Source organism: Typopeltis vanoorti, chromosome 4, assembly GCF_054136105.1.
Source record: "Typopeltis vanoorti isolate ZY-2024b chromosome 4, IOZ_Tvanoo_1.0, whole genome shotgun sequence".
Taxonomy (NCBI): Eukaryota; Metazoa; Arthropoda; class Arachnida; order Uropygi; family Thelyphonidae; genus Typopeltis; species Typopeltis vanoorti.
Window position 1 is genome coordinate 113921269 of NC_143552.1, and position 25476 is coordinate 113946744.

The 25476-nt window shown below is 34.5% G+C and overlaps 1 protein-coding gene across 2 annotated transcripts in view; it reads right to left on the reverse strand.

Moving 5' to 3' along the window:
* Nucleotides 1-4798: 4798 nt before the first annotated feature.
* Nucleotides 4799-25476, reverse strand: part of Usp5 (ubiquitin specific protease 5) — a 362226-nt gene continuing 341548 nt past the window's right edge. For both annotated transcript variants that reach the window (XM_090391427.1, XM_090391426.1), the window contains exon 20: nt 4799-5464. In XM_090391427.1, the coding sequence (XP_090247553.1) occupies nt 5292-5464 (173 nt within the window). In that variant the 3' untranslated portion in view covers nt 4799-5291. The remainder of the gene's footprint in view (nt 5465-25476) is intronic.

Below are 25476 nucleotides of genomic sequence, written 5' to 3' on the forward strand. Positions count from 1 at the left end.
ATAAAGGATAAAACTAAATTTATTATAGTTTAACCAAGTGAGAAATAAACTTTCAACATCTTTCTCTAAATCCAGAGTAATTTAATAAAAAAAAAAGGTGTCACACCTTTTGGCAACTCTTATAGATAAGGATGACCTCGCTATTGCTTCTGCCTGGTATCTCCACCACTTTTGGTGGAGATACCAGGCAGATAAACCTGATTGAGGAAAATGGAGTAGCTCGAGATGATTGCTGAATCCAGTAGAAACAGCTCTCAATGAGCGAAAGCATATGCTAATAGGCTAAGAAAATACATGGACTTAAGACCAGGGATTTTAGTCCTTCTCGAGCAAAAGACAACTAATAAAAAGGGGGGAAGTTAGGTAGGAATGCTTCGGGCAGTATGAGATTCTAGAAAAATTATCCCCAGTAAATTTTAAGATAAGGGATAAAAGGAAGACATTAACTGTACACTCTGATTGAACATGGCTGTACAATGGCAGATCTGACCAATTAGTTTGTCTGGGGGACTCTTTGGAAGGGAGTGGGAGAGGAATTGCCTCCAAGCCGATTGCTGTGGAAATCAGAATATGAGAAACACCAGGCAGAAAATTGACGGAGTAAGATATGCTGCACACCAAAGAAGGAAATGTAGCGAAGGATACGTCAACAACCTGGAAGGAGAGAATCTATCCCTAGAGGAAACAAGTGCAAGGTACAGTAAGTTCAAGGATTATAGTATCCAAGATGACAGAAACAGAAAATTTCCTGAGGGAGAAAGGAAATGAAATTGGCGATAGAAACAGAAGTTATGTTCAGACATGGTACAATTTAAGGCCAAGAAAAAACTAGTCAGATTTTCTCCAGAAAATTCGCAGACAAGAGGTTTAAAAATTTTGTATAAAATTCTTATATATATATACATATACCGATTTTACTTGGGAAAGAGTCAATGCAAAATACTTGTAGTTAACAATTTTTCATAAGTGTTTTGTGATCTGGAAAATTATTAGAATGAATTTTGCTAAATTATTTAACCACCAAAATATGTAATCTGTAAAAATATTAGTACGAATTTCAAAATTTGACCGCCAATATTGTACAAAGAGGTAGCTCAGACAGGATTAAAATGTATAGACCTGAGGCTATCGCCAAGCGCGAAGGTCAGCAAGATACAGGGTTTTCCTGCCATGACTCAGCGATTTCATAGGGGGGGGGGGGGAGGTACCCCTGGTAGAACATCTGGGAGAACTCCATCTAGAGAAGTTCCAAGGCTGTCAAGGGAGATGGTCGCTCGTTTCCTGTGTCACTTCATAGAAGTTTCATATATCCAGCCATTCCAAGGATGTGGAAAGAATTCCCAATGTATATAGACGATGATAGGAGATATGTAACAACGGTGTCGGCCTGTTCCAGAAAGTCCCACTGCAAAGTTCCTTAAGTGATCTCCAGGATGCTGTATCATCGTTGCCAAGGAATATTTATCACTAGTTCAGCCATCACTGTTATAAAACGTGAGCAAGTTACTGAGGCATGATCTCTTCACGAAACCATGCTGTCCCCCATTTTCATCTATCCAATCCTGTATTTTCCTAGACTATTTTCTCCAAGACCTTGACAACGGTTCCTGATATGTGCTGATCAGTCATTAATTTACAACAGCAGTCTTGGAACCTCCTTTATGTAGTGGAACTCTTTTCCCCTTTCCACCCCCTCAGGACTAACCCAGATCCGAGACTCAAATTAAAAAAAAATGGTCAAGGGCACTGACAATTCTTTAGCTGCTTCACGTACGACACGAGTGGTATACCATCCAATCCTACAGATGTACTGACATTGAGGTTTTGTAATAAACTATTCACCTCCACTTCATTCACCACAATTCCCATAAAAGCTATTGGTTCATTCATTCCTGCAATGCCACCACCTGGATGATATACTCTTGCAAAGTGCTCGCTTAGTAATTCCACTATATCAACTGATTCGGTTACCTCCCTACCATTGGCATTCTTTAAAATCATTCTGCCATATACATTTTTTCTTTCACTTGCAACATATCAAAAAAAATGTTTGGGATTCTCTTTAGCCGGCATGGCTAATGTTCTTTCATAATCCGCTTTTCTTACCACACTCGTTACCCTTCTGGCCTGCGCTTTATCTGTTCATGTGCCTGCCGGCCACCTTTCTCCTTAAATTCCCTCCAGTTTTCTTTTTTTGAAGCTCAAGCTTAATGGTGTTATTCATCCATTTAACCCATATTTGATTTATTTTTCAGACTCTAGGTATACAGTCAGCCATTGCTTCATGCAAACACTTCTTAACTGCCTCCCATGCACTATCAACATCCAGCCCTTGCAGTTTTACATGCCATGGCACTGAACCAATCAAACTCCTAAGCTTGTCATACTTACCAGGCCAATAATTCCACATGTACCCTGTCTTAATTGTAAATTCCACACCTTTAGCCATCTCCCAAGACCCTATGATCACTCTCACCAATTGGTGGCAACGTGGTCATACTCGTTACAGCCAAATTCTCAGATGCAATTACTAGGTCAAGCACTCTCTGACCCCTAGTATTTTTCATTACATGCTGTGGCAGATAGTTATCCCTTAATAACCACATAAAATCCAATTCCTTATCCCCATGTGTCCTCTTCTCCTTCCAATCAATGTTACCATAGCTGAAATCTCCCATAATAATTACCCTCCTTCCACTCATTTCTTCTATTTGCTTATGCATACTATCTCCACCATCTATTCCATCACCTGGTCTATAGCAGCACCCAATTGTATGTTTTGTTCTGCTAGTCTCAATCTCACACCAAATAGCCTCAAATGTGCTATTTTCTCTATCATGCAGTTCCACTTCTATTCTCCTTGGCTGTGGTTCATCAGCTATCATCAATAACACTCCTCCTCCCATTTTATTCTCCCTGTCACTCCTGAACACACCATACCCGTCACATTCAATCCCACTAGCTATATCATCTTCTGTTAGCCATGTTTCACTAATGCCAATAATCTATGACCTGGAAGTGCCAACCAAGGCCAAAAATTCTTCCTTCTTGTTCTTAATACTTCTGGCATTAGTATACATGAATTGCAGAAGCCCATTTGTCCCATCCCTATTTTGATGCCTTATACTAACTATCCCATTCTGATTTGCTGTCCTTCGTACTCGCTCGGGCATATTACACACATTCCCCCCCCCCCCCCTTTTAATAACTCTAGTTTCCCTGATTCTGCACTTCCACTTCATTCAACAACACCTTTTCAAGTCTCCGTACATGAAATCCATTCAAATGCAAACCATCCATCTTATATAAATCCTTTCGCCCATCGAACTCACTCCACACATCCACAAATTCCATACCACTTCTCCTGCATAATCCACGCATAAAGTCATTACCAATTTTGGCCCTGCTTCTATACTCTTCACTGTCATACCACGGAAACAGACTCACCATCCTAACTCTCTCTCTCTCTCTTCTCTTTTGCTACCTCAAGTAATTCCTTCAAATCTTCTCTCATAGCCATTTTGTCTCCTTTCAAATCATTCGTTCCTGCTACTACTATCAATTCTTTCACCTCTGCTTTTGCATTCTAATTGACTCGCTTACATCCTTAACATTTGCATCTGGTTGGTACGATTTTGTCAAACTCTCATCTATCACACCTCTTACTAAAGAATCTCCGTACAACACTCACTCTTTCATTTTGTTTACACTCACGATCATACTCTTATTTTTCTTATCATACTTTTGCCGTTTATTAGTTAGTACTCGGTAAACAATTTTGCCAACGGTCCGATTCGCCCTATGTATCGCTCCGTGCGATCTCACTTATTGCATCTGTCTCATCATTTTTATTATTCGTTAATTCATTCGTTCCTTCTGTATTTTTACCTTCATTCTCACAGCTATCTGGTACTACCTCGCAAATATCATATCACTATTTTCTACATTCTGACTTTCAACAATGATATCACTTTCATGACCTGAAACACACTTTAAATCCTCACATTCCTTACACTTTCTGCATACATTCATGCCACTATCATTGTCTAACCAGACTCCAACCGCTCTCCTCAATGCATACATTTCATAAAGGTACACTGAATAAACTCCTTTATATTAAAATTTTTGGACAAAGATGGCGATCTGGATGCCATTGTATTTCTTATCGGCTTCATGTGCACGCTAATAATCGTATCTATCAAATTACTAATTGAAATAACTTAGAAAACACACAAAAATCACACAGACACGCTAAGATACGAAAAGTAAATAATACTACGTAAGATTAAAGCAATTTTACCAATTATTACTTAAAACAATACTTATCTTTTCAGGAGCTCTCTACAAACACTACCCATTATGTATGTTATGTACCATTATATAAGTATAATTCATTCAGATAATTTCTTTCAGAAGATTAGTGATAATAAATTTGTGAAATCATAGAAACCATTAATTAGTATTAATGTATGTTATCTCAGTATATCACATTTATCAATATTAACTGCTTCAGAACTCTCCGGACTTTTGGGAAATACAAAAGCCCTTTTACTCATTTCCATGTTAAGGGACTCTGTACAGTAAAGAATGAAACCTGCCAATTAATGATCTCAGTAAGCAAAATATACAATTGAGATTTAAATTTTATTTAAGTTTCAATGCTGAAACAGAATACTTTAAAGCAAATTAAATTATTCAGAGGCTTGCTTTTGTAGAGTGGATATTTCTTTACAATGGGATATGTTTAGAAAACATGACAAATTGTAGTTATGAAATATATAAATAAAGCAACTTCATGTAATCATACTGCCATAAAACACAATTGATTTCATGGTTAGATTTTAATTTTTCAGGAATGATCAGTAAAGATTAATGAAAAGCTATAATTTAAACTCTTTACTTTACACATTGCTCATAATTAAATGAACAAATAAAATATCTGCTTTGACATACAATACACTTACTCAGTCCTGCCAAACATTGAACAAATGAAAAGTCTACAAAGATAAATTTTCTTTTTCTTTTCCCCTTTATTTTCTTTTTACAAGCACAAAATAGTTTTTAAAGTCTGAGAAATTATCTGGTTAGAATAACAACGTTAAGGTTTTATATTTTTATTACTTACACTCTGTGCATGTGTGTAACTTTTTTTTTTTTTTTATACACAATATACACACACACACTAATAACAGTAATAAACGTTCTTTCTAAATAACAATATAAAATAACCATAAATTATGATGTAGCGACATTAACAGGTTTCCATAATACACTAGATGTCAATATGTACATCACATTCGCTGATACAAATACAAATATCCTAAATCTTTAGGTGGATGTTCTGATAATGCAACTTTACTGTCGTTATAGATGACCCATCGACCTTCACGGAGAATGTGACAAACATAATGTCCTACCATAGTAGAAGTACCCATATGACTGATAAAAGCCACTAACCTATATTCTGGAGTAGGAAATAAAACAAGTAAGTGCCTGGTAATAGTTTATGGACATGAAGTAATAATGATTATAATTATATTGAGTTACAAAATCAAGCAATCTATATCATCATTATTCCCAAACTGTTTAAACAAAGATCAGGCAATGGTATAATAAAATCATAGATTAAATTGAATATTCAAACTTGACTTTTTGAATACAATAAGCAGAGCAGAACTAATAATGTGTGTGTGTTAAACTATTAACATTAACAAATTTAAATATTTAAGGAATGCAAGGGTGGAGAGATGCAGACCTAATTTTTTTAGTACTGTTTCTCATTTTCCAGAACTGTTAATAGCATCCTTCTCTTCTTCTGTTAATAATAGCTCCATTCTCTCTTCTTTCTGTAACTTATGTTCCTCCATGGCTACATGTGTTTCCATGTCAAACATTCCAGTTAAAAAAAAAATGCAGTTATCTTAATAGTATATTAAAAAACCTTAGTCGTATCGAGTAATAAACAAATACTAGACCAACAATATATCTAGTAATATACAGCATAATGAATTTTTAAATACCATCATCTAATTCAAATCTATTCTTCATTAGAGGGGTTCATGTGAAGGAATTTTGCCAGAGTGAACTCTGCTAACAGATTATGTCAAGCAATTATTGGTATTTCATTTCATAACTTGACACATGTTAACCATCCTAGTAGCTATATGTTTAAATGTCATGAAAGACAAAGATATCAAATTGAGATGCTGTTGAAATCATATGGATTCAAAATTTAAAGTAGCTAATACATTTCATCCATCATGTACATTAAAACACATAAATGGTCAAGCTTAACATCTTTAGGCCAGTTTATTTTTAGATCAATTCAAATAAGCAAATCTAATTTTAAAAATGCATGGCATAAACATTATAGGCTGCTGATGCTAAACAGGAATAACTCTGCTGGGCATATGGCTTGTATATAATTATTTGGGTATTGTCCACAACTGACAAATAACTGCTTCTAACCATGAAGTATCTATATCTGAGCAACATATGCTGATAAAAAGATATGCAAAATAAGATTATGAGGTATGGCCATGACTTGGTCCTCTTTTTTGCAATGCTACACTTTATACTTCTAGCTAATTTGTGTCTCTATGGATACTTAGAACCTACCAAAGGAAAATTAATGTCCATTTGAGACTTGCTATCCTTGCCAGGAGACAGCTTGCTAAGTACCATTCTGATACTGCATATAAGGAATTCCCAGAAAAGTTGGTACAAGCTCTGTTTAATTTCAGTAAAACCATCAGAAATTTTAGTACAAAATATTGATTTCCATATCTATATAGAATGTATATTACATGGAGAATCTTAAACTATCTTCTACATTAATCGAACTATGTCAAAGTTTTACTTCATATAAAAATTTGTAAATTGCCCAATGGGATTTGATGTGCACTTTATCTATTAATATAGTAGATGCTCATATGATTATAGTGAATCCCTAAGAAACCAGAGAAACATAAAGGTTATAGCAAATTTCAGAAAAAAAAAAAAAAAAAAAGACTGCCCTCAAGGAAATAAATACTCTAGAAGGTATTGACATTTGGTTAGATAACTATGGCTTCTTGAACTTATCTCACAGAAAGCTTTAGAAAGCTGTTGAAAGCATCACTCATCCTCCCCCACTTTCCCTTTCAGTATGTGAAGCAGTCTTTAATTCACTTCTTCCCATGCACTGCAAAGTTTCAAGTATCAGCAGATGAAAATTATGAAGTATTTAGAGCCTCTGTAGCTTAGTCAGTATAGACAAAGCCCTTTGGTCGGAAAGACTCTTTCGACAAAAGGTGAGTTAGCCAGTCTCATATGGAGGTAGGTTTTTTTTTTTTTCCACCTAGAAACTCGAGTTTTTCACTCCCCTGAACAGGCAAAACTGGCCCCCGTGAACGAATGAACACACACACACACACACACACACATGGATTACAGTCAGGAATACTTAAGACCCAGCCATAGGCCTGATTCTTCAGCTATGCTGGTCCCGAGCTCAGATAAAATTAGGGTGGGGGATTGAGATGGTGCCGTACCTCCACGTAAAAGGAGCTCACAGCCATTGTATCACTATACGAAATACATAAATAATTAAAGAATTTTAAGCTTTCAATAGCTAAGGACTAACTAGATTCCTTTGTCACTTTACAATCTCATGTTTAGTATAATATTTCAAATAACAGATTTATTTTAACCTAGGGACATTACTGATCTTCATTTCATACTTTTGTACTGACAAGAAGCAAAGCATAAATTAAATTTGCTTTGACATAATTGAATTTGATCTGACATAACAAAAACAGATTAAAAAAGAAAAAAAAAACTGGTTTCCATAAATTAAGGAACAAAGAGAAAGATTGTGGTAACTCAGAGGGAAAAGGATAAAAACAAAACAAAACAGGTACATCACGTAAAAAGTGACATTGCCAACGGTACGTGCAAATGAGCCACAGCAGATGGATGTTTCGGAGTGGTTCTTCATTTCATGTCTAGAGTGAGAATAAGATATTTTGTGATAGCAACATTCTTGGATACAGCTGCAAAGCATCATTTAACTGATTAATTCAGGTGGCAGGCCATCATAAGACTAAGAGGCTTGTCAAAGATTTGCATGCAACTATCTGAGATAGTCAGTTGCATGCAACTATCTGAGATAGTCAGTTGCATGCAAATCATTCTGTAATTGTAACTATTGGGAACCGATCCCAATAGTTACAATCCTGGAGATACAGTGAAGGAAGGTCACAGGCTACAACTACAGTGGTGACTGATGTCTCCCGTTATCTGCTCACCAAAACAGGAGTGCTACCTTGAATCAGCTATGATCTGTCCAGTATTATCTTGTAGGGGTAAATTTTGGACCAGAAGAGACCATCATACATATGGACTGGCATGTCTAGGATGCTCTAAGTGGGAAGATAGACATGTTGCTGCTCTCAACCCCCTCCCACCCCAAAACCTCAAGGGACTTAGGAGAGCTTTTCAGGAGCAGTGGTTGTTATTACCGACTGAGCTCTTGGACACCATTATAAACAATATGAAACATCATTGTGAGCACTGCACTGCTGTGAGGGACAATCACATTCCTTACTGAGGTACTCTGTATTAAAATTCAGATCTCCCACAAGAAGTTACAAATAGAAAAATGAATTCAAGTTAAGAAATTAGTGATGCAGTATTTGTAAAGTTGTTAGTTAAACACATCTACTTATTTTTGCATGTCATGAGCAAGACACTTTGTGATGCCATTTTATCTCTGGGTACTGAAGCCTTGTATAACTGTGAAAATTTTTTATTTAAATTAGATATTAAAGTGTAATTATCATAAAAACGATTAACTTACCTTAATGTATAAAAGACTGAAAAATGAAGAATTGTTATAAATTCTGGCTGTTTCATTGTGACAGTATGATTAATCATTTTTATGAAAATTACACTTTAATATCTAATTTAAATAAATTTTTTTTCAGAAAAATTAAAATGAATAACTTGGTTGTTTCAAGCCCAATGCTGGAGAGCAGTAATGAGCACACGATAATGAACTGTAGTGGAAGTGAAAAGAATGTTATTGAATGTTGTTAAACATTCAGTTGTCCAGAGAGTAGAAAAGGAGCACGCAGCAGGAGATAATCTGTGGAATTTTAGTGCCTTCAATATATGAAAGACTGGACAGAAATTAGAAGAAAAGTTAGAAATGGAAAACACAGAGAGAGGATATCCTTGTACAAAGAAATAAGTGTAAAGTATATTGTCATTATTCCATATAGGATTTATTTCAGTCAAAGGTGAAAAGGAATTTTATTGTTTGCCAGTTCATATAGAAATTGGCACAGTAAAGTTTGTCTATTTAGGATTTTCAGTCTGACAAGTGATTTATAATAGTTCATTTGGTTTTGGTTATTTTTTCAGAAACTTTCATATAGAAGGCAAATTTGTTCTGTTTAAGTGTTAAAAATTTTGATAAGGTTTTAAGGAGAACATTGAGACTCGCATAGAAAGTTAATTCATTCTAAAGTGATAAATGATGAGTTTTAGTAGTTTATTCAAATGGATCTTGCTGTTACTTTTATATAGATAGTGGAATTATAGAAGTGTCTTAGATGAAGCCAGGATATGTTTTTTTCAGTATTCTATGATTTTAAGATGCCAGAAGAATTTGCTTGCCTTATGTTTCTGCTATAGAGCACTTTTTTATGTTAATCTTTCTGCTGTGTGAACAAAATAAAGAATGAAAGTTTCTGTAGGAAGCAAGAAATTGAAATTCCAGATGCCCACAGGGAACAATATCTGTTAGTTTATGTGATTGAAAGAAAGTTGTGCACATCAAAGTGTTTTTCTTGATGTTGTATATATTTGTGTTATTTGTAAATTAGATTTTTATTTTGGTTAAAAAGAAAGTGAAGACTCAATCTCTTAATGGAATTAATGAGTTAATAGATTAATTTAAGAGGTCAGGTTGCATATGAGATATTTTGGGATATAAACCTGTTTGCAAGCTAGATTTGGAGTTTAGTTTATGTTTTCTTTTATTTTGAATTTAAGAGTTTTAACAACTCAGAGTGTGTAAGAGAGAAAGTAAATAAATAAATATACACCCTCCCATCCACACACACATAAATATAAAATACCTCCTGTGGTAGGGTGCTCCAGACAGAAGTAGATGGAATAAACAGGAACGTGAAAAGCAGGTTAGGTGTGTTTGCAAGGTGCACAGTAAAGGCTGCTGGGCATCAGCTGCTCTCATATTAGCAGGTTCAAAAAAAAAGTGGACGAATGATGGTTGCCAGTTCAGTGGAGCAATGACCATTGTAGTACATATAGAATAGACAGAGGCGAAACATCGCATCTGTGAGATAGATGTTGAATGAATCTCTAAGAGAGGGATTGTCTATGAGCTGAATTGCTCTCTTCTGGACAGCGTTAAAAATTTTTAGTGTAGTTTTAGGTGCTCCATCCCAAACACATGAGCAGTATTCTAAGCATGGGCAGATTTGGGATTTATATACAGTTAAGATTTGGTTGGGTGTAAAAAAAAGTATCTTGAATGCCTAGTTTTTTGGATGCTAGGAAATTCAGTATGATGTGATGTGCAGGAGATACTGATAGTGACTTTAGTCCATGCAGAGAGATCTGAGCTTGTGTGGTGATTTGTGTATTACCAAGGGTAAGGGAATGCAAGCTGATATTTCAATAGACAAGGCTGAGTTTTGGTGGCAATGAATATGACCAGATTGTCCTCGCTCCAATGAAGGATAGTATATAGATCAATGTTTAAAGCACTAGTTGTAGATAGAATTAGTGGTGATTGATAATAGGTCATTTATGTAAATAAGAAAGAGGGTAGGTGAATAGAACAGAGCCCTGAGGTACTCCTGCACTGGTGGTGAAGCTTGAAGTGAGAGATCAATCAACCATGACATACAGTGTACGATCAGAGAGGAAGATAGCAGCCCAATTAGAGGGTGACAGGTAGACCACCCCCTAAAAAAAAAATTCAGCTTACTTGCAGTAAGCCGATTTTTTATTTTATTTTATTTTATTTGACTGCTCTGATACACTTTTTGTTGAACCAGAGCTTGAAAAGCAGATAAAAATTCTGGGTAGAATAGGGAATGAAGGCCTTCATGCTGGTAAGGATAATTTCTGTGACTCATTTGGAGCAGGTGTTAGATTGGATTTGCTAAAGCAATATTCAGACCAAGGAAAGGAAGAGCAGAAGTTCCTGTGTCATCCCATTTGGCACCTATGAAGTGTTATATATCATACTGCTCTTCACCAAATTGCATAGCAATTCACCATACAGTTTTAGAATTATGATTTCTCTCTTTATTCCTTAATTTATGGAAACCAGTGTGGTTTGCAATAGCATATGGAATTCTGATTGCACAATTTTATAAGGCACAATGTTATTTTTTTGCGGGAGAGGGGAAACACTCAATAATTTATGATCAAGAGACATGTATTGAAGAGTGATAAATCTGGGGACAAAATTGTAGCAGAGGTCAGTAGGCAAAAAGCATAATAGGAAATCATATACAGCAATTCCTCACATAATGCAACTTCAAAAGTATAGGTTTTGCTATAATGTGGTTGTAATTAGTTTAAAATACAATACATTTACTGTAATTTCATAAGAAAGGCGATTATATTGATTACATTTTACATTAATAGTTAGTTCATCACTGGAGCAATGTGTTGTAAAATTGAGGTGGAAAGCATTCCTGAATGTTACAAAAATATTCTCAAATATTCTGCATTTCTGAGCATTTCAAAAAAGTTATCAAATGTTCTTCTTTATATTACTGAAGTGAAATATCTAGCCACAGTACAATACTATTGCAGCAGCAAAGATGTGGCTACTTTACAAACTTTTTATGTGCATCTTATACCTTTGAGAAAAATAAATGTAAATATAAACAATAGAACAAAAGTTGGTGCATCGTTTGCTAAAATGAGTGAATCATCAGTACAATAAAACATAATTTTACATTGTGGTTTAAGTCAATAAGAATACAATTTGGTCAGCTAAATCCCAACTTGCCAACCCATCCTAGTTCATTCAGTATTCAGTTAGATACCTAACAGGATATACCATGAGGACTGGACATCAGGTTCAGAAGTCCCAATCAGTTCTCAGCATTTCTTAAAAGGCTACATGACATGAAGGTCTCCTCCCAGCTATATAGCTTGGACCCTTAAGCACCCAGTACAATAAAACATATTCAGTTATTTTGCAGCTGCATTTGTTATTTTATTCAATATATCTCCTGATTTTTGTGGTTCATATTGAGAGTACAATTTGGTCGGTGAGTTCCAAATTACCAGCCTATCCTCGTTTATTCAGTACCCAGTAGATACCTACTAACAGGGCACACCATGTGAAAGTGAGGATTGGACATTAAGCTAGACGCCCCCAGTCAGTTCTTCACATTCCGGAAAGGCGATGTGGAGGTCTCCCTCAGTTATTTGGCTATGACCCTTAAGCAATCCTAAAGGATGGATTCAATCTTAGAAGAATGAAATGTTAGATATAACACATAACAAAGCTGTTGCTTCTGTGAAATTTTCCAAAATTTAAAAATGTTATTGAAGAAGATAGTTAATAAGGATGAACAAATTTTCAATGTAGAATAAACTGGATTTTTTTTTTTTGGGGGGGGGGAGGATTTCACAAACTACTCTTATTTACAAAAAATAAAAAAAATTCACAACAGGATACAAAACTTCAAGAGACTGTTTGACTGTTTGATTAGGTGGAAAAGCATCTGGTAATTTTCTATTAAAGACTATGCTTGTGTGAACAGAAAATCCTAGGGCTCTTCAGGGCTATTCAAAAAGCAGTCTTTCAGTAATATGGTAACCAAATAAAATAGCATGGGTGACAAGAGAATTGTTTGAAGAATGGTTTGCAAGCTATTTTTGTCAGAAGATTGAGCATTACTGCAAAGAAAATACAAATTTTAAAATACTATATTTTTGCTACTGGACAAGGCACCAGGTAATCTACCTGGAATTACTGTCTTGAATTAAAATGTCAACATACATTTTCTGTCATCCAACCCAGCACAACTTGATAATTGCCGGTCATAAAAATTGCCTGCAAGAGGATTATAACAATGGACGACATATCCTCTGTTCTCAAAACTGAAGGAAATGACATCTGTGTAGCAAACGTCAGTGACCAAGCAGCATATTTTTAAACATGGAAATATTCATGAATTATCAATAATTTTCACACTTTAAATCTTTCAACAATCAGGAAAGAGAATACCGCTGTTTATGACCCCTCATAAAAATTGCCTGTAAGCCGATTACAACAATGGGCAGCGTATCCTCTGTTTTCAAAACTGAAAGAAATAACATCTCTGTTGCAAATGTTAGCGACCAATCAGCAAGGAAGTATAAAGAAAATTTTTCTACTAAAATTGAAGATCAAGGTAGTCTGTATCCAGTTCTCAAATCTAGTAATATTGAATACTTTCTTCGCAAGTTCATATTGTAGGGTGAAAGTTTCGAAAACATAGTGCCGTGATTTTTTTAAAAGTAATAGGTCTGCAGATTTAAATTTTAATATAAATAAGAGGCAAGGGACTTTGTTTAATTTTGGTATTAAGAAATTTCTTATTGAAGGTGTTTGTGATTCAACAGATAGTGAGTCATCCACCACCAGCCTACAAAGTGATCTCCAGGATGTACAAAAGGAGAAAAAGTCTGCATTCACTCATAAGTACTTACAATAATATTAAAAATATTTGGTCACCAGAATGGGATATGTCAATGAAAATCAACACAAATTAATTTAATGATGTTTATGTTTAATTAATTAATAATTAATGATCAATTATTAATTAATAATAAAAAAATATCAGCTATATTAACAATTAATACATTACTAAATAACCAAGGTGTTCCGTGAAAATTTCAGGATTTGTGAAGTGTTCCGTCGTAGAAAAGTATGGCAAACGCTGCTCTAGATGGTGGCATATATATATATATATATATATATATCTAATCCACACATGAAAGGCCACAAAACCTGTAGCACACTAGTGCCATGTGTGTGTCTCGCCTCATTCCAAGGTCAGAACCATATGGATAGAGTAGCAACGTGCATATAAAGAAAAAGAAGAAAATTAAGGGTAAACGATGCTAAAGTGCTTCCAAAAGAATTTTCAGTAGATAAGTTGAAAGTTTTTTTTTCAACTATAGAGAATGTAGAGAATGATTCCCCAAATAATTGAATGGGGATCCCAATGTTGAGCAAAGCATTAAAGTGCAGCAAACTTTAGAAAATGCTATTTGTAGAAAAAAAGAAGAAATGTGTATAAACTAAATTGTATTTTTCTAAACAAAAAAAAAAAAACTTTTTTTTTGTTTAGAATGCATCTTGGTATTCAATCAGAGGTAATATCAATCCATTCAATCATATTAAAGTGTTGGCATTACATTAAATAATGCCCGTTAAGGATCAATCTGATCATGTTCGGTTTTTTGCACCAATACAATAACTGTTGGTTTGGAACTATTACATTGAAACCTATTATATTAATGCTCCACTCAGTGTTGTTTCATTCAGTACTTAATATTTATATACACTAACTGCACTAAGGTATTGCTGTATTTGACAAGAGTACACAAAAGTTTGTCAAATGCAAAATTAAAACAATATGAGAGACATAAGAAAGAGGAAAACTAGAAGAGTATGAGATTATATAAAAATGAAAGTCAAGAATTTCAAAATGTTAAAAAAAACTTAATGCTATTTTCTTGAAATCTGCATAATGAACTAAATAAACATATGTTCTCTGTACCATCCACTACTAAAGCCTTTTATTTCCTTATAGCAGTGTTTCTCAAACTTCAGATATCCATATACCCCTTCTTAAATTTTCATTATTATCAAGTACCCCTTATCAAAATAATAAGTAATAAATAAATAAATAGATAAATAAGTATATTTCATTTTAAATGTATATTTTATTTGAAGTTAGATGTATGTAAACAAAAAAAATATGATTTATTTTTAATAGAACAAAATTTATAAAGATACTGTAAATTTTTACTTAATTTAAATAATTTATAATCAATGAGAGGAGTGAAATAAAATTTCAGCAAAATTTGAACTCTATAATTGTTCATTTCAATATCAGATGCGGTCCTCTTCTTCACCTTCATATCTACAAGGGCCGAAAATCCAACTTCGCACAGATATAAACTTGGAAATGTCAAAATGAACCTTAGAGCTTTATCTGTTAATTCAGGAAATTCATTCTGTATTTGTAGCCAAAATAACATATTCTCATTATATTTATTTTTAGGAAATCATCAGAAGCTAGTTCTAAAAGTTGTTCTTCTATTGGTGACAGACCCTTTGCCATAGATTTGTGGATATTGAAAGGGTATCTTATTCACTCAATATTAATATCAGATTCAGGGGAATACAATGAATGCAGGCTTGCAATGTACGTTGATATACGAAGCTGAACGAAGATTCACGAGTGATCGCCCGCAAATTTGCAAACTATTCAAATGAAGCAGTTATTACAATTTGAGTAGGAGGATTCATGCAATTTATTGAGAAGTATATATACGTTTAAAATAATTATTTTTTTCTTAATAACGATTCCATGCATTAATGATGCATAGCCGAAAATTGCCACATACCCCCTGAAGATCTTTCACATACCCCAGGGGTACGCATACCACACTTTGAGAAACACTGCCTTATAGGGGTAGGCAAGGCTGTTCTAGCCTATGTAACTTTTTGAAGACTGAGTTTGCAGTTCAATTTCCACAGGTAGCCAATAACAGATAGCTTGCACAAGACTAGCATTAATTTTAAGTGGCATCCATTGAAGAGATGTAGTGAAGTGCTGCCACCTTGTAGTCCCTAACACAATATGTAATTATCTGAAATAGTATGGGTTCTACAGTCTGAAAACTTTGTGAGCTAGTCAATTTTATACTTCATATTTATAGCATGTGAAGATGCCAAGAAGTTATGTTCTTGGTTTCATCCTTCATTGAAGTGTAAACAAAGTTTGTGCATGAAGTCACTTCACAACTAGGCTACTTGTATATAGAGGCTAATGACTTCACACCAGCTACCTTAGTATCCCATAATACATTGCACATAACACACATGTATGATGCTATGCATTATGGGAATGGTCACTACCAGACTGGTTTTGACCTTTATTGAGGTCTCATCAGTGGTAACCAGACCCAGAAGTGGTATCAAGGTTGAAGTAATGCAGAAGTCATATTGCCATATACAAGTAGCCCATGCACAAACTTTGTTTGCTTACACTTGATTAAAGGATGAAACCAAGAATATTACAGGTATCCCATGCTTAATGTAGATTTTGCTCAACGTGGGATTTAATTAACGCTGCGAAATTAATTGCGGCAATCCCTTGATATACGTGCCTTTAACCCCGAGGAACTCGCAGCTGATCTAACAGATACATGCAAAATGTTAAATATAAATATTCTTACATAATTCAGTGTATAGCTTGGAGGTCATAAGTAGCTGTGCATTCATATGTTACGAGTGACACTCCGCACTGTTTTTTGCTGTCAGTTTGGTTTAACACATGTTATGTAAAGGTTTGTGATATTCAACAGTAAATTGTATCTGAGAGATACCGCGACCTCCGATGTCAATATAGTATGGTTTAGTTGTTTTTTTATTCTTTGTTCAATAATTTCTAGATTGTAACTGAAAATAAATAAACCATCATGTATTACTGAAATAGAACCAAAGGCTTATTTTTTTATCATACATGTCCTCTAGGAGAAGTTCTTTACATTATGGAAAATACTAAGGAAAGTGATCTGGAGCTTACTCTACCTTTACTACGAGTTGCCCAATAAAGCTGCTTATGCTTGCATCTGCCAAAACGTTTAGTTTCTATATATTTGGCACAAAACTCTTGTAGTTTCTATATTCGGCTATGAAATAATGTTGGATTCAATATTTATCATACATGTCCTCTAGGCGATGTGCTTTACATTTATGGAAAATACTAATGAAAGTGGTCTAGAGCTTCCTCCACCTTTACTACGAGTTGCCCATAAGGTTGCTTATGATTGCATCCGCCAAACTTTTAGTTTCTATATATTCGGCACGAAACTCTTGTAGTTTCTATATTTGGCTATGAAATAATGTTGGATTCAATATCCACTTAATTTATACCATCATGTATTATATTTGAAGTGTTTTTTCTTTATGTTTTATTGCTTGTTTGCCGAAGTATGGAGAGTCGTTTTGCTTGTTATCGTAGAATTTATGCTGATAAGGAACTGTTCAAACGACTCTTGATAACTTTTTTTGATAAAAAAAATTTATTAAACATTTACTTTGCATTCATTTTTTATCTTTCCTAAAAGAGTACCATATAAAACGAATTATTAATACAGTAATCGATCATAGACGAATTGTAATTTTAACCATTGATTATTAGATATGATTAACGCGATTTTGATATACGCGGTAACATCGAGGGATACCTGTATTATTATTATTATTACACCAAGACCCTCATGGAGTCAAAGTCTCATCTGGGAGGTCCTTTTATCCCACAAACAGATCATACCGTATCTTAAATACACTCAAATTCCTTGCAGGCACCACACTCTCAGGCAAGGCATTCCAATCATTTACAACTCTGCACGAAAAAACCTTCTTCTCACTCCCCTACTCGCACCCTCTTTATACAGTTTCCAGGGATGACCTTTGGTTCTCCCCGATCTCCCACTATTTTCTGTAGAACTTCTCCAGCATTGATTCTATAACAACCCCTTTACTAACTTGTAGGTCTCTATCATATCTCCCCTCTTTCTCCTGTCCACCAGACTCTGCAAATTACATCTTCTCAATCTTTCCTCATACTCGACATTCCAGAGGTTAGAACTACCTTAGTCAGTCGCCTTTGGACCCTTTCCAACATCTCTTCATCCTTCTGAAAACCAGGTGACCAAATCTGGGCACAATAGTCCATGTGTGGCCTAATCAAGGCCTTATACAATGGAACAAGAATCTCCCTACTTCTACAAGTCAGTGTCCTCCGCATCATTCCAAGAAGCCTTTGTGTTGTCTTCACAATTTTGGCTATGTGTCCACTAAATTTCAGATCCTTATCCAATATCACCCCCAGATCTCTTCTTTCCTCCATCTCCAACAATATATCGTCACCAAGCATAAATTCTGCATCCCGTCTTTGTTTTCCAAATTTTAAAACCTTTCAATTTGCAACATTGAACTCGCATCCCCATTTCTGTGCCCAATCACTCAATTTATTAAAATCTTCTTGTAGGGCTACAACATCTTCTCTACTCTTCATGGTTCATTCCAACTTTGCATCATCTGCAAACAACTGAATATCTCCATCCAAATCTTCACCAATATCATTAATATACAAGTTAAACAGTAATGGCCCTAAAACAGACCCCTGAGGCACTCCACTAGTGACTTTCCTTTTCCTGGATATCGCTCCCCCATATACAACTTGTTGATATCTATCAAATAGCCAGTCTCCAATCCAATGCACTAATCTAATATCCAACCCCATCTGCTCTAGTTTGACTGTCAACTTATCATAAGGTAATCTATCAAAAGCCTTTGCGAAATCCAAGTATATTACTGTGTATCCTTCTCTGTCCAAGGAAGCAATCACTTTATTTTAATACGTAAGTAGATTACTAAAACATGACCTCCCTTTAGCAAATCCATGCTGTCCATCAAAGATAATACCATTGTTGTCAACCCAATTCTGGATCCTAGTTCTCACAAGTTTCTCCAACAACTTAACCACAACACCTGACACACAGATAGGCCTATAGTTCAATGCTTGAGTTCAATCACCTCCTTTATGAAATTGCACAATCTTGCCCTCCCTTCCACTCCTTAGGAACTTGACCGAGTGCAAGACTCTTATTAAAAAAATATGTCAAGGCAGGTGTCAACTCCCTGGCACATTCCTTCAGAATATGTGGTGATATATTATCAAGTCCCACTACCTTATTAACATCTAGTTTGCTCAACTCCCCATACACCTCTTGCTCACTTACAGTCAGGCTCTCTCTCTCTCTCCTCCCCATTTTGATTTACATTCATAAGCTTGAAAGACCTTTATGAACTGCTCATTAAATATCTCCACCACACATCCTGCAACAGCTGTCTTTATAGCATTTTCTCCAATCAATGCCATCCTTCTGTAATCATTCTTTCTTTTGCTGGCTACATATCGAAAGAACTCATTAGGATTCTTTTTGGCTTCATTAGCTAACTGCTGTTCATACCTCACTTTAGCTACCCTCACCAACCAAGTCACCCACCTTGCCTGGTCTCTGTAAACCTCATGGAATTGGTTATTTCCATTTCTCTTATGCTGACTCCATAATGCCCTTTTTCGCTGTATCGCATGCTTAATCTCTTTATTCATCCATCTCACACCTACCTTATTTAACCTTCTCACCCTTGGAATACATTTAGACATTGCATCTACTATATTTTTTGAAAATCCCCCAAGCTGCATTGATCTCTTTTCCAGCTAACTCCTCATTCCATGCTACACCTGCAAGCTGTCTCCTGAGCTCTTCATAATCACCCCCCCCCCCCTTGTAGTTCCACATATACTCTTTTCTCACAGAGGTCCTCACACTGCTGGCAAGCACCCAGGTAATCACCTCATGGTCACTTTCACCAATTGGTGGATGATTTGACACCTCATTTACAATTACATCCTCTGATGAGATGACCAAATCCAAGACCCTCAATCCTCGTGTGCCCTCTGTTACATACTGTCTGAAGTAGTTATCCCTCAAAAACTCAAGAAACTCATTTTCTTTACTTCCAGTTGCTATCTCATCATTCCAGTCTATATTGCTATAATTAAAGTCACCCATAATGATCACACTTTCTTATTAGCATTTCTAATTTGATCATACATTTCATTATCACCAACATCCACATTACTTGGTCTATAACAACATCCAACCAAGTATTTGATTCCATTCACCTCTATCACTATAACTTTTTGGCATCTTTAATTTATAGTATAACCAGTGGTGAGCTATGGAAATTTTAACAAAGGGCTCACATCATTGAGGGAAAAAAAAAAAAACCTTATTTCACACAAAAACCTATATTAATACAGCTTGTGTACAAATTCCAATCAAAAAGTATGAGAGGACAATCAACCCCTAAAGGCTATAATTTTTAAAACAAATATTTCATGATTTAAACATGAAATATTTGCACACAATCAACTGTGTTAATTTATCTTACATAAGAAAAACATTTTTTAACTATCAAAATATAATAAGAATGAAATCTTTTATAATCTTTTATTAAACATTTGATTGGCTACTGGTTTTACCATACGACTGGCTACCAGAAGGGAGAAGGATAAAGATAGCACATGCACATATTTTATTTTCAAACTTTGGCGCATTCATTATAGAGGAGTTGAAACAATAATTCCAAATAATCTATACACTGCCGAATAGACTAATTTTTGTTAGGTTACTGTATGAGTTTGTCGCTTAATATGTTTCAAAAAAAGATTTTTTTTTTTTTGAAAAAATGAAAAAGTAAACAAGAGGCTCGTACATTTGAGGAAAATTTAACAAAGAGCTCGCGCTAGCCCCTTGTAGCTCACCACTGAATATAACCAAGTGGAAAAACTTTCAACATCTACCTCTAATCCAGAGTATTTTAGTAATAAGGTGTGACATCTTTTGACTACTTGTATATGGAAATATGACTTTTGCATTACTCCAACCTTAGTACCACTTCCAGGTCTGGTTCTCACTGATGAGTTCTCAATAAAGGTCGAAACTGGTCTGGGTAGTGGTCCTTTCCATAATGCATAGCATCATACATCTCTGTAAGGATATTTTGGGATACTAAGGCAACTGATGTGAAGTCATTAGCCTCTATATACTAGTAGCCCAGTCGTGAAGTGATCATGTGCAAACTGTGTTTGCTGGATCAAGGATGAAACCAAGAATATATAACTTCTTGAATCTTTAATTTATAGCATAACTAAGTGGAAAAACTTTCAACAGTCATCACTGAATTTGAATTTGTGCTTCATGTTGTTTTGTATATTCAGTTATTAACGTACAATTTCTTGTCACTTTAGTTTGTTTACGATCCCAGCTATTATTTTCTTCCCAAATTATCCTTCAGTAGTAGTAGATCATATTGTCTTGGCTAAAAAGGACCAGTGCAGTTATTAGCTCCTCCCCAAATAACAGTATGCAGTATAAAATTGTGGAAATGAAAACCTTGAAAAATCCTCTTCACCTCTTATCCACACACCACCTTGTTTTGCTAAAACTAACAAAATTTTACTGTTTTTCCTCATGTCTTTACAGGTGATTCTCAACATGAATTTGATTTAGCCTCTTTCAGTACATTAAGTTTTAATGCAAAACTAATAAATTTTATGCAGTACTTCCAGCATGTCACAGACAGAGTATCTGATTTATAGTGATTTGCTATAAGTGGTTAATGAAGCAAGGATCTGGGGAATGGTTGATGGTAGACAGTTAAAATTTAGGGGTCACACTACTAAGGTGATTAAAATTCATCACATAGGATATATATATAATACTGAAGAGTATACTTTGTACAGGAAAGTTATTCTTCTAATGTATAAGGCTTTCATAAGACCACATTTTGACTGCTGTCAAAGGCACTCGAGTTCAGAGGAGATAACTAAAAAGACAAGTAACCAAGATGATATTGATGCCTATAAAATTGTGCATATGAAAACAGAAAGTACACGACACAAACTTGGGACGTATGTGAAATCCAAATTTTTCTCATTGCATGTGTGGAATGGGCTACCAGTGGAGATTGTGTCTCTTTGGTGAATGCATTCAAAGAGAGATATGATTGGTATTTAGGCATCACATGATTTGGAAGAAGTTCTTTTGATGAGTTTAACTCCCTGGATAACAACTAGACCATGGCCAGAAGTCCAGCAGGTATTTACAATATCATTACCTTTGCTCTTTTCTCAAATTTATCATAAACATTTCTGTATGTCTAGTATTCATTTCCTAATCTGCAGTTCAACAAGAACCAACTTTTTCTTTGTCAGTTGCCTTCCCTAATGACTTAAAAAATTTCTCCACTTCTTCCTTTGTAGAAACTTTTGTGGGATCATAAACACAAATAAGTTTCACTGTCTAATTCCTATTTTGAAATTTGCCCACATACTCTACTTGAAAATGCTTGACATTTAAGAAGTTCAGCCTAGTGATATATTATGTTCTGTAAATTCAAGTGTCCTCTGAAATTTCATGCAATTTTATTATATTTACATATGGCAGATCAATTATATTTAGACTACCCCAAACTATCTCGATAATCTATGTAAAAATGCAGCAATGATTGGATTGGCAATCAACAACAGTAAAACTGAAAAACACATAAGCTAAATGACCATATTGAAGAAGTAAAAACTTTTTCAGTATCTTGGTTCCTACATCAATCCTCTAACTGACAGTGAAAAGAAAGCTTTTCTATTCCATAAAAGCCTAACTAATATCTGGAAATTGAACTCATCACTACAAACACCAAAATTTGTCTGTACAAAACCATCAGTCAAGCCATGGAACATCACTATTCAATGTGCAGTTAATAACAATAACTTTTGAGCAAGATGCTTTTGATATCAGGATACATGGCAAGATCACATTATTAATAATACTGTCATTCTTGAAGACAGTCAACAAAGACCTTAATTCTGAAAATCCAAATGAGGTAGTTGGAACAACTTAGAATCACATCCACATTGATCAAAATTTGGTGTTTGTTCTTGCTCTCTACAGATCAGTTAATGGATACAGAGGAAGAGAAAGGCCAAGAAAACAGCTTTGGCAATACACAAATATATATATTTTTTGAAGATAAGAGTCATGAACCATCTCACATTTACAATCTGGTAAACATGAAATAATCAGAGTTAACCAATTCTGCTTATTTTCATTTAACAGACTATCTCCAAACTTTGTTATATGCACATTTTTGAATATATTTTCCTATTCATACTTGGATAAACTATGATGCTGCTGCTGATGACAAATCAGAAAGAATACAGAACAGGATTAAAGAAAAGAAAGAAATATCAGACAATACCAGGACATACTTATCTAGCAAAATCAACTGAACTTCATTGCTATAGATTTGAAACAACTATGACAAAGTCATGACAGAAAATATATGTAATTAAAAAAGATAAGTGAAATTGGATTTTATTGGTCAGAAATAGATACAACTAGTAACCTATTAGTTTTGCCAGGTTAAGTTTATAATTATTGCAATTATAAACTCAAAACAACAAGCTGTGATTATGAATCAATACAAACTGAAAAAATTATACTGAATGCACAGGAACCATTACACAATATAAATATGTGGAGCGTGGATGCTAGCACATGGTCAGTAATTGTTCAGCCATGTGTTAGCTGATAGTTTTTTCAGTTTGTATTGATTCATAATCACAGCTTGTTGTTTTAAGTTTATAATTGTATGTTCATCAAACCCAGAATGTGACCACTAGTTAACATGGCGAAACTAATAAGTTACTAATTGTATCTAATTTCAACCAATAAAACCCAATTTCGGTTATCTTTTTTAATTAATATTGTGTGGTTGAAAATAACATACTCATCAAGAAAATATATGTACCCTATATCCTAACAGAATGTACCTACATCCTAACAGAAGACTTGTAACAGCCTTCTTAGAGTATAAATGCTGAATATGGCTCTCACTCCTGCCAGTAAAGAAACAAAGCATCAAGTATTGCAAAGATGGTTTATCACATCATAACTATATTATGTTGTAACTGTCCTATCATGATTCATTACCTATGATGAATGACCATCTTTTCAATGAATAAGTAAAGATATTTTAAAAAACACCTCTGATATTATGCATAAATGCATAAGCTGAACTATAAATTTAACACCACTTTATTTATGTAAAAACTTTGGTTTCCAATTTTTCAGCTACACTTAAGACTTGTAACCACGTTTTCATCATTTTCAGACATAATTTTCATATTTATGTGATCTTGCAATGAACCTTGAACAGATAAAAACTGCTTACTGGTTTGTAAAAATTATAAACAAAATTGAGAATACTATTTACCTAATCAGATAAACTCAGCAGATCAAGGTTATTTATATAAATTTCTTTTAATTACTGGACCATTTTATGTTATACTATAAAACTACTTATAGTAGTTACTTAGACATTATGGACTCCCAGAAAATATAATAAGAATAATTAAAAATGTGTATGAAAATTTTGAAATTAAAGTAATACATGGAAATACCCTCTCAGAACTATTTAAAACAAAGACAGGAGTAAGGCAAGGTTGTATACTCTCCCCTACTATGTTTTTAATTGTCATAGACTGGGTGATGAGAAAAGTATCTCAAGGAAACATAGGATTACAATAGTTACTTCAAAACCAACTCCACGATCTAGATTTTGCAGATGATATCTGCTTACTTTAACAGAAGCACCAACATATAGAACAAAAAACAACACTTGTAGAAACAGCTTGGTCTTAGGATAAATAAAAATAAAACAATGTTAATGAAAATAAATGCAAAGCAAAATAAACAAATAACAATAGAAGAAATACCGGTTAACCCATTAACATACAAAGACCTCTATGACAAGTCTTTTGTTTATTGCACCAAAATTGATTTTGACGTATCGCAGCCATTACAAAGTTCGCGCCGATTTCAAACGAATTTAGAGTTAATATACAAAGATGTCTGTAACACATATTTTGTTTATTGCACCAAAATTGATTTTGATGTATCGCAGACGTTACGAAGTTCGCGTCAATTTCAAACGAATTTAGGGTGTTAGGCAGTGAATATATATGCATATAAACTCTATTCACTAGTTAGTTTATGTTGCAATTTATTATCATCCCTAATATGTCTGCAAATATTTATAATATGTTAGCCGAGGACAGTTTGGATAAAAACAGCGAGACAAATTTATATCATCAAAGTGTTGGCATTTTTGGCTTGTCAAGTGACAACAGCGAAGTAGCAGTGGAAGTTCAGTTCGAGGCAATGTTTGTAAACGTTTGAGACCGATATCATCTAGTAGCGATAATTCCAATGTAACAGAAAATGAATGGAATTGGTAAGAAAAGGAAAATATTCCTATTATAAAACCATTTATGGAAATTCCTGGCGTCAATGCAATTGCTTTGCTAAGATTTGGTGCAAATCCGACACCTCCTTCTGTTTTGAAACAAATACTTTGTGATGATTTCTTTGACATGATAGTTACAGAAACTAATAGATATGCGGCTCAAGCAATAAACAAGGAAATTACTAAAAAGATTGAAGAATGGTATCCAATAACAAGTGACGAATTGCAGGCATATTTTGCATTATGTATAATTATGTCACAGGTAAAAAAATCTA